Below are 11,124 nucleotides of genomic sequence, written 5' to 3' on the forward strand. Positions count from 1 at the left end.
GGCCTATTTCAGATAGAGCACAATTCTTCTTTTCTCTCAATAAAAACCACTCTAACACAAGCTTATGTCACTGTATTTTAATTTCTTTCTGAACATCAGAAACATATACCATTATTAAGAGGCAGACAGGTCTGAGCTGGGAACAACAGAGGGGGTAGTGACAGAAAGAGAGCAGCTCCGCCTAGAGGACGTCTGCCCTGGGAGACAGAGTGGCCTTTATCAGAGCTGCTGCCTCACAGCTCAGGAATCAACAAACACATTTATTTTCCTTCCTTCCTTCCTTCCTTCCTTCCTTCCTTCCTTCCTTTCCTTTCCTTTCCTTTTTTTTTCCTAACAGGGGGGAGGCGGGGGGGGGGGGGGGGGCGGGGGGAAGCTTCAGTTTTTAAACACAATGGGCCCTCCAACTTTGGTTAGTCTGAAAAATAAAATAAAGATGAAGGATAAAAGCAAAGATGTAATTTTTTCCCCAGCTTTAAATCCTTAGTCCAGGTCTCTTTCACAACTTTTCTAGCAGAATGGCTACACAGATGTTAGCAGTCTTAAGAGTGTCAAAACACACACTGACTTCCTCCAGAAGAGCAACTTTCACAAGAACAGTAACCTTCAAAATAAAAAGCATTTTGTTGTACCAATGTGGAATCCACTCCTTTTAGGGTACACTCTTCAAAACCTGAGACTGATGCAATGTAAAATACACACTTGTGTGGAAATATCTGAATATAACACAATATGATGTTATATGGATATAGACAATGAAAATTTGAAGATAAAATAAATCGGGGCTGGAGAGATGGCACGCCGTTGCTGATGGCTCTTCCAGAAGACCAAGGTTTAACTCCCAGCATCCACCTAGTGGCTCACAGCCTACCTTAACAGGGGATCCAACACCCTTGCCTGGAGGCTCACAGCCTAGGTAACAGGGGTCCAACACCCTTGCCTGGAGGCTCACAGCCTACGGTAACAGGGATCCAACACCCTTGCCTGGCCCCCTTGGGCACTAGGGATGCAAATGCAACAACATACAAGCAGGAAAACCACCCAGACACACATAAAATAAAAATAAACATCCTTCCATTCTTTAAAAATACATATTAAAAAAATAAAGATAAAGTGGAAAATAGATAGCTGAAATATAATTTAATATCTTTTTAAAAACTGCTTGATATTAGAGTACATGTTTTATAAATCTATCAAATGAACCAAAATAAAGAAAATATTTCCCATGTCCTTTCTTTCCTGCCAATCTACCCCACTTCTCCCTTTCTAAAAAGGCCTTGTTTTATGTATTTACAGGAAGAGCAGCACAAGGCCAGACACTCCACCACAGCCTCCTGGACACCAGGACTACAGACACACATCCCACACCTAGTTCCCTATCCTGCTAATGAGTATGTCACCAACACTCCTGAATAGGTGAAGGGACAAGACCTGAGAAGTAAGATGTGAAAGAACCTCAGATGAATTAAAAGGTACCAGAGACACTTCCAGAACACTTAATATTGTGGGTACAATAAATGTCATCACCCCAAACCGCCACTCCTGTGTCCTCTCTGGCACCCCTCATGCTCACAAGTCCCTAGTTCCACGTCATCTCATCACTCAGCATTTTGTACCCATTCCTCTTCCAGCTTCTGACGACAGTCACTGAACACTCGCAATCTACCCTGAAAACCAGACCCAGATACACCTGTTCTCTGTGAGCAAAGTCAGCAGAAAGCATGGAAAATCTTGTTCCAGCCCTCCTCATTCAACAGGGGCTGCCTATGAATTTCACTCAGTTTTGAAACACAACCAACTTAAAACTGTCACCATGCACAGTAAGAAACAGCTGCATTATTCTCCCTCTTGGCAATTTTGTTGGGGGGACATTCCAAGTCCACTCCCACTAAAGCAATCTCCTTCTAGAGGTCTGCAGGGAAACCCAGTTAAAGCTGAAGCACACCTATTGCTTCCTAATGAGAAGCTGAAAACTAGGCTATGTCTAGAATGCGGGAATAATATGAGAACAAATGCAAACCTTCTGTCAGGCAAAATCAGAACAAGGCACTGAAGAGCAGTAAGTGTCCCCAGTGGTGCCACCAACCCACCAGTGCTTTCAACTTGTTCTTTACTGGGAAGGATGAGCCACTTTCAAGTAAGACACGGAGGCCAGGCTTCTGGAGAACTCCTTTAACTAACGCAGACCCTTCAGGCACTCTTCCCTCTGAATGCTTCCTCTGGCCAATCAGCACAGCCTGAGTTCAAACCTCTCCCCAACAAGGTTTATCAGTTTTCTTTGAAGTGAAGTATATACTCATTACATGACTACCCAACACCACTTCTGGGTATTTATCCAATGTAAATATAAGCCTATATTCAAAGCACAAACTCACACACAAATGTTTATAGAGGCTTTATCAATGCCAAATACTTGAATCCACTCTCAAGTGGGAGATGAAGGAACCACTGTGATTGATACAGCCATACAATGGAACAGAACAATACTAGAAATGAGAATGAACTAGAACTACACCCAACATGTATGGCTTCTGAACCTCAAAGTCTACATGCTGCATGATACCACTTATGTGACCTGACAGAGCAGATCAGTGACTGCTAAGTGGTAGGGGAGGCAGCATGGGACACTGTCTATGCCTACTTGTGATAGTGTCCATATAAGTATTTTAAAAGGGAATTACCTGCTACGTGTACTATACCCTAGGTGTGGAGTGGAAGGTGGGAAGCTCACTTCTCACAGCAAGCCCTCCCAAACAAGTCTGCTTTCCAGAGCCTCCTAGTGACAAAGGAAAGACCCCCTTGGCTGAGCAGTATTATCCATGCGGGTCACCCTTACTGTTTCAACTGCACCTGGCTTTCTAGGCACCTCATTTATTTGTTCACTATTTCCTATTAGAGTGGAAGTCTCTGGCTTTGGGGATCCTAGCTACAAAGAGCAAAATGTTTAACTTCTTAGTTACAAAATGCCTGCTTATGAGAAGGCTCAGCAGATGACAGTACCTGTAGCTGGGTCTCATGACCTGAGCTCACTTCCTGGACCATGCTCAGTGGAAAAACAGAACCAACTTCTACTTGCCCTCTGACCTGGATCCACACACTCGTCTTGGCATGCACACACCCTCATATATACACATAAAAATGTACAATAAGTTAAAAAAGGTTTACCTCTAACCTTCAAGATAAATATTACCAAGAAAGTAGTAGAAGACACAGTTTCCATTAACACATGGTCTAAGATTCCCTGTTAGCACTTGGAAATCACTGGTTCTACCAGAAACTATTTCTGTATGGTCCACAAGGGGGCAAAGTTCACCTTCATAGAGAGAAAAGCCACATAAGAATGGAGGCTTTAAATAGATTGTCTTGTGATAAGAATCTGATAGTAGGGCTGGAGAGATGGCTCAGAGGTTAAGAGCACTGACTGCTCTTCCAAAGGTCCTGAGTTCAAATCCCACCAACCACATGGTGGCTCACAACCATCCGTAACAAGATCTGACTCCCTCTTCTAGAGTGTCTGAAGACAGCTACAGTGTACTTACATGTAATAAATAAGTAAATCTTAAAAAAAAAAAAAAAGAATCTGATAGTAAAAACCATAGCAGTCAGCCAACTGGATGGCTCAGAGGATAAAAGCAATTACCACCAAGACTGACCACACACACACACACACACACACACACCTTTAAAAAAAAAAAGAACAAAATCACAGAAGTTTAAAAATCACAACTTTTTTTTTGATATCAAACCACAACTCTGGACCAGTGCAACACATGTGACTTCTCTAAAATGAAGAAGGCAGTGCTCAAAACGTGACTCACAGGTACAAGACTGTAAGGCTTTTTTGGCTTTTTTTCTAAGCACTTTCTTGTGTATCAAAAACTCTTTCTGTAGTAAAATTTCAAAGCCAGGTGGTGGTGGTGGTGGTGGTGGTGGTGGTGGTGGTGGTGGCGGCGGCAGCGGCAGCAGTGGCGCCAGCGGCGGCACACACCTTTAATCCTAGAACTTGTATGGCAGAGACTGGTAGATCTCTGAATTGGAGGCTAGCCTGGTCTACAGAGTAAGTTTCAGGACAACCAAGGATATATAGAGAAACCCTGACTCCAAAGACCAAAATAAACAGATAGACAGATAATTTCAAACGCCATTTATATATATCACATGCACCACTTCTCCCTATGGCACTGGGTGACATATACAACCACCTAAGAGATTTACTTACTGGTCCAATACTTATGCAAGAACACAAAATGCAAAATAGCTCTCCAAAATGGGGCAATAATGGACATGGCCCAGTATTTAAAGACGGCCAAAAGAGGCAGGGGGCTGGTGGCTGAGCCAGTACGCAGGACTTCAGGGATGGAGAACATCTACCTCTGAGACAGAAGCAGCATCATGACAAAATGAACAAGTGAGGAGTTCAGCCCTGCTTCGTGACAAAAGGTTGTGATCCCAATACCTGGGAAACTGAGGCAGAAGGGTTTTGATAAGTTGGAGACTAGTCTGGTCTACATAGTGAGTTCCAGCCACCAGGGTTATTTAGTAAGACTGTCTTAAAATATAAAAACAGAAAGAAAAAAATTATCACAACAGACCCACAAAAAACCCCCACAAAGTTGTCAAAGGGTCTAAAAGGCCCTATGACATAGACAAAAAGTCTATCTGATACCAAAAGCTCTGAAATAATGTAGAAATTACCTGAAAACTAGTCTACATTTAGAAGCCTAATTACCAGTATTCTAAGAGTTTCAACACTTTAGCTAAGAGAAATGAGCTTGGCAAATATGTCAATTATAGTAACTAGTCATTTGTAATAACTACAAAATGAACATCTCATTTTCTACCACAGGAAAACCAAGGAAACATGAGGTTTTCACTAGTCTAGTCAGTCCCTCAGGTAAGCGAGCACCGCCTGCTCACCTGCAGAGTATATCACAATTAGGGTTTTCCAAACAGAGCATGGAGAGCCAGCCGGCCAGCCAGGGCTGAGATTCTGCCAGGTGAGGGAAGAAAATGGGACAGTGGAACTCAGATGCTGATGAGGCTCATGTGAAGACAGAAGGGCTCACGGCAGCCATCAGAGCTAGGGATGCAAAGCTATTCCACATCTCTCAAAAGAATTAATATTTAATTTTTAATGTTTACATTTATAAAGGAAGCTAGCGCCGCTGAACTAGACTAGCAGCTGCCACGTCACCTGACAACCACAGAGAAAAGCTAGTGTCCAGCAGGCCATTTCCATCCCAGCTAGCAGGAACTACCTTCAGTATCGCTGCTGTGAGCTTTCCAAAGCCCGAGTGTCCGACAGAAGGTGGAGTGACTACTTGTTTATCCTTCTATACAAAATAATAAGGAAAAGATGTAATCAACACATAAAAACAAGCCAAAAAAAAAAGTCCCCGACACTTATGGAGGGGTGTGTCATAAGATATTAAAAATAAAGAAGCATAATAGTTGAATTTACAAGCGATGCTCTATGGTTAAGTTTCAGGTATCTTTCTCAAACTCTATGACTAAACTTCATGTCAGGCTGGAGGGCAAGGACCTGTAATCCTAGCTACTCAGGAGGCTGAGGAAGGATCAGGGCTTCCAACAAGCCTGGGCTACTAGCTGAATAAACACAGCCTGAGCACTGCAGCCAGTCCTGGTTTTAAAACGAATCCATGGAGCAGAACTGGCTGCTCTTCCGGAGGACCCAGGTTCAATTCCCAACAAATACATAGAGGAGTGTATTTATTGGGAATTGAACCTGGGTAACTCCAGTTACCATTGGTAACCCCAGTTCCAGGGGATCCAGCGCTGCCTTCTGGCCTCCTCAGACACCAAGCACACATGTGTAGCAGACATTCATTCCAGCAAAACAGTCAGACACATAATTAAAACAGCTAGGGACTGAGGCATGGTGGCAGACCATTTGTCTAGTAAGAGCAAGCCCTTAAGTGCAATCCCAATGCTACAAAATAAACACATTTAAAGTGAATGAGCTCTTGTTTTATCTGACTTCCCTTAGCTTAGTCCTAGAAAGCAGTACTACGGGTAGCTTGACTGAGAATGCACCACCAAGACTCATGTATGGAAACACTTGGTCCTAGCTGTGGCACTGTTTGAAGAGGTTATGGAGCCTTGATGGACAAAGTATGTCACTGGCGGCTGACTCTCAGGGGTGATAGCCTCGCCCCACTTCTAGCTCACATTATTTCCTAGTTTAACAACACAATGTGATCAGCCAATGAACTTCACTATCTAACAAAGCTGTTTATTTTTAAACTATCAACTAACACTATTCTCTGTCACAATGTACCACTATTGAGGCACACAAACTGAGACCCAGTCACTCTCAGCAGAATGCCCACAGTGTTATAAAGACCACACTTCTCTTTTCATGTTCACTATAAGCAGCCTGGCCCTTATGCCGCATCACCCACTCCTGCCCCAGTAAGAGAAAGTTATTTCCTGCTTCAGTTCTTTACTCACTTCCGTCTTTCTTCCCTCCACCTTGCAATCTCCTCTGGAGTGTCCAGCTTGATCTTCCTCATACCCGGCGCGTGCATCTAGGGGCAGAAAGCCTGCTGAACATCAGGAAGCTTGCTGTGGGATCTTAACTACTGTGACACTGCATTCAACATTCAACTGACAACAGAACCTGTCTTAAGCTAGCCACCACCCTCACTCTAACTTATCTTTAAGGAAAAGCACCATTTCTCATGTAGCTAGAACAGTGCTATCATTGGGCAAGAGCAGCTTAATTTTTATTACACAGATGTAGAACCCATTTAATTGGCATTTAAATAACCAAGTGACCAACTTACAAGAAAAACTAAAGGTGACAGCTAAAACAATTGATAGGCATGATCATTTTTCTCAAGCTTTTGCTTTTATTTTAATGTATGTGCATGGGCATGCCCTCAAGACCCTAGGACACTGGATCCCCAAAGCAGGATCCTGTATAGGTAGCTGTCTACTGTCCAATGTGGGTGAAAGGAAATGAACTTCGAGTTTTCTGGAAGGGCAGTACAAGCTCTTGACTGCTGAGCCATCTTGCCAGCATCCCATAGACAAGATCATTTTAAGAAGCATGGGATGGGAAAACCAGCACACAACTTGGAAGTGCAAGAATCAGTTCTGAGCAGGCAACTCATTCTTTCTAATCTTGTTAGGAAGAGCTAATATTTATCTGTTTTGCATGGTTTAAGAGTAAAATATTGTAAGAGATATAAAACTTCCTTACAAAGTACAAAACCCTGCATTATTATTATATATTATATATATATATGCGTATATTATATATTACTAATTGTTAGCACATACAGAGAGACATTTTAAAAGGATGAAAAAGGCCCTAAGAACTTACATTTCTCCAATGGAACTGGACAATCTTCTCATGTGCACTAAAGGAGCAATCTGCTTCAGGGCACTGGAAAGTGTAACAAAAAGACAGCTTAGTGATCCGCACCACGGGGTCTCCAGACTCTGGCCTAACAATTAGTCCATCCATGCTACCGCATTCCTTCACTCTGGGGCCATTAGCAAACAAGGATCACTCTGAAACAGAGAAGCACTCGGAAAGGAGTGGCGTCCTCCTCATGCAGCACAGACACCAGTCTCACTTCCTCCTCCATTTGAGTGAAACTAAGATGTTCCTAATTCCAAACAGTGAGAGGCATTCCTGAAAACAACCCAAAATTTCCAAGCACTCTAAACAGCTTACAATTAAAATCGTTTAGTGTGTGGACTATATTTAGAGGGCAACAAGCTATGACTTCACACAGTACAGCTGCGGGTGGAGATAGCTACAGAGAGCGGGCACTCAGAGGCTCCCAGGTAGCAAAGTGGGGGTGGGTGGGGGGTGCACATATGCAAATGCTGCCACAGCTCCTCCTCTTCATGAAGCAGTGGGCTCCCCACCCCAAGCCTCAATCCCAGGTACTGTCCCCATTTGTCAAGTCATCAAACATTTCTTTCTTTAAAAACCAATGAAGAAAGTAAGTTTGGCACTTTACCAAAAATACAAATTAAAGGTCATTTCTGTATCAGTTCAGAATAACCAGTAAAACCTACTTTTGTATGTTCAGACATGTGTATGTCATACTTTTCTTGATTTTTAAAGCCACGATCACAGGTATCACAGAAAAAGTGGAAAACCGGTTCCTTTCTTTTCTGTAAAACAAAAGAAGCAGTAAGACTGTGTTGGGAAATCTGTTTAACCAAACACAAGGACTCCAGGAATACATATTTGATTGTTTTAAAGCATACCCCTGAGGTGGGGAGGCTTCCTTTGTTTTATCAATATAGCAAAAGTCAGGCACAATAAGCAAAATTTAAATCTAAAAAGTGCTAATGTAAAGTATAAGTAGATTTCAAGTTGGAGACCTAATGAAGATCTGGTACAGTACCTATCAAGTTCCAGAAGTACCAAGCATCTCATAGAGGAGATTACTATACTGGAAAACTGACAGAGGCAATAGTCTCCATTTTTTCAATGATATGCTACTGTTAACATTAAATGGACTGTTCATTGATAAATTGTACTCGTATAATACTAATAATAGAATGAGTTACTAGTTTTCACAGTTAGAGGACACTAATTTCATGTTCTAGACATAAGTCAACTTACTCTAAACTTTACTTGTGTGACTTAAAAAGAGGAAACCTGGCCTGTAAGTTAGGTTCAGGCCAGAATAAAGAAAACCCATTTTAATACAGCATTTGCTTGTGAAGTATAACCAGGCATTATTCCTCATTTGAAAAAAAAAAATGGTTTCCCAGACAGAGAGATGCCTCAGCAGGTAAAAGCACCTGCTGTCAAGCCTTAGGACCTGAGTGCAATCCCTAGGACCAGCATGGTAGGATAACAGACCCCTACAAGTTATTTTCTTAACTACACACATACACACCCACCCCCAACAAAAATAAATGTAAAATAAGAAAAAGAAAGGCTTTTATAACAATGACAAATACCAAGTATTGAAATGATGAAAACTTTACAACCAGGGCAAACAAAAACATTAATAACACCATAAATCCTGTCCAAATTTAAGACATGCACACAACTTGGGTAAATATAAACACTCCTAAATTAGAAACACTAGATTATAGCTTGAGTTTAACAAGAAAGAAAGGTAGCGGGTTCATGCTTTTCTATCAGATTCTTCTACGCTAAAAAGCAGCAAGAGTGCTGGGCATGGGGCTCACACCTTTAATCCCACACTAGGGAGGCAGGGGCAGGCAGAACCTGGGCTACAACCTGAGTCCAAGACAGCCACGGGCTCTGTTAAACACAGAAACCCTGTCTTTCCCCCCACCCCACAAAAGCAAGATTATAAAAAATAAAAGATTTGTCATTACAATTTGTGCTTCCAACTCAGTTAAGAAAAACCTGGAACTTTCGTCTCCTAAAATTCCAGCTGTCAGTCCTAATCTTCATCAGTTTTTGAACAGTGGTTCTCAACCTTCCTAACACTGTAACTCTTTAATATATTCCTCATATGTGGTGACCCCGACCACAAAATTACTTTAGTTGCTGAATTATAATTGTAATTTTGCTACTGTTATGAATTTTCCAGTGAAGAGTTCCACAACTGGTTCCAAGCCTCCCCCTGTTGAGGTCAAGTTGTGGAACTTGTCACATAGATCTGACTGGAAGTGGTGTGGCAATAAGTATCTGCTATGCAACCCCTGTGAAAGGGTCTTTCAACCCCCAGGTTTTCAACTTTATCGGTTTTAATATTCACATATATTTATAAGCATAATCCTCTACTATGTCTGTGTACTGAGACAGTTTTAATGCTCTCTTTTCAATTTCATCATTTATTTTTCAAACTATTTTGCTTCAGCATTTTACTTACAATAAAAGTTCTTTAACCATACTACCCTAAGAAAGCTCTACACGTCCAAAACAAATGTGAAACACTGACAGTTACAACAGAATATATGAAGCAGTACCATCAAAGTTCAAAACGCCACATTCATCATCTCAGAATTACCTTCTTTTTCTGTTTTCTGTTTTGAGGCAAATTGAAGTCATTGAATTTTGCATCACGTGATCGTGGATAATAAGAATGTGTAACTAAAAAAGAAAAGAGAGCTTCATTTAAGATTGCAAAGGTACAATTACTTATTAATCTTTTTTTCCCTTAGATAAGAATGTGTGGGTAGCATGGAGTGCAGGTACTCTTGGAGGCAGAAGGCAGTTCTCAGCTCCTCTGGTGCTGGAGTTACAGGCGGTTGAGGGCTGCCTAGTGTGGGTGTTGAGAACCTAGCTCTGGTCCTCTGCAAGAGCAATTGAGGCTCATCGCCAACCCATTTCTTCACCCCCTATCAATCCCTTTTCTAATGCATACATACTATCATTACTTTCTAATGCCTACTTTTATCTCCTGTATCCTGTCTTCCTACACTGAGGAGATAGGAAGCTCCACAAAGGTAAGGATTTTTGTATGTTTTGTTCACTGCTACGTTAAGTAGCCCCCAGTTTTATAGTTGGGTTGAACTAATACATTCTGAATGAGCAGGTGGAGGCACATTTTGAACATTCATTACCAGCCTCCCAAAATACAGCGCAACAAAAAGTGAAAGCTGGGAGAGGAAAAGAAGAGAAAGTATAACGGTGGACCACTAGGAACTGCAGCTTACCCGGAGAGTGGAAGGACGTGTGATACGACGGAAAACCATTAGGAGACAACCCCCAGTACCAAGGCGTAGAGGCTTGGAAATTCCAGGCCTGCTGGCCGCTGAACTGAGGTTGACCATCCGGCGGGGCCTGGGCATCGAAGGGAGGCTGCGCCGCGGGAAGAATCTGAGCATCGAACGGGGGAAGCGCTCCGGAGGGAGGCTGGGGCTGCACGTGAGGCTCTGGCCCCGCCACGGGGGACGACAGAGGAAGTGGTGGCGGCGGCAGCATGGCCCAGTACACCCAGCTGTCTCGCGGCGGCGGCGCAGCTTCGCTCGGAGTACCGTGCGCGGGAGTCAGCTCCGGAGCTGAAGGCCACACGGCGGGAGCCGGCTCTGCCATGCTACCTAGCAAGCAGCGAGCCAGAAGTGCAATTGTGAAACTAACATTAAGCGTCACTTCCGTTACAGCAGTCTGGCCAATGAGCTGAACGCGGGTTTACGTCATCAGACGAAGCCGAA

At 42.7% G+C, this 11,124-nt stretch overlaps 1 protein-coding gene and 1 long non-coding RNA gene across 2 annotated transcripts in view; one reads left to right on the forward strand and one right to left on the reverse strand.

Moving 5' to 3' along the window:
* The window catches only part of LOC127691277 (uncharacterized), a 37,099-nt gene extending 35,600 nt beyond the window's left edge, over positions 1–1,499 (forward strand). The window contains exon 3 of the long non-coding RNA XR_007979233.1: positions 1,294–1,499. This is a non-coding gene — a long non-coding RNA (uncharacterized LOC127691277). The remainder of the gene's footprint in view (positions 1–1,293) is intronic.
* Positions 1–11,040, reverse strand: part of Nufip1 (nuclear FMR1 interacting protein 1) — a 29,025-nt gene extending 17,985 nt beyond the window's left edge. Inside the window, exons 1-5 of the mRNA XM_052190916.1 lie at positions 10,627–11,040; positions 9,978–10,060; positions 8,053–8,151; positions 7,346–7,408; positions 6,469–6,545 (exon numbers count right to left, since the gene is read on the reverse strand). Of these exons, the coding sequence (XP_052046876.1) occupies positions 6,469–6,545; positions 7,346–7,408; positions 8,053–8,151; positions 9,978–10,060; positions 10,627–11,005 (701 nt within the window). The 5' untranslated portion in view covers positions 11,006–11,040. The remainder of the gene's footprint in view (positions 1–6,468; positions 6,546–7,345; positions 7,409–8,052; positions 8,152–9,977; positions 10,061–10,626) is intronic.
* Between the last annotated feature and the right edge of the window lie 84 nt (positions 11,041–11,124).

Source organism: Apodemus sylvaticus, chromosome 8 (assembly GCF_947179515.1).
Source record: "Apodemus sylvaticus chromosome 8, mApoSyl1.1, whole genome shotgun sequence".
NCBI classification, from domain to species: Eukaryota; Metazoa; Chordata; class Mammalia; order Rodentia; family Muridae; genus Apodemus; species Apodemus sylvaticus.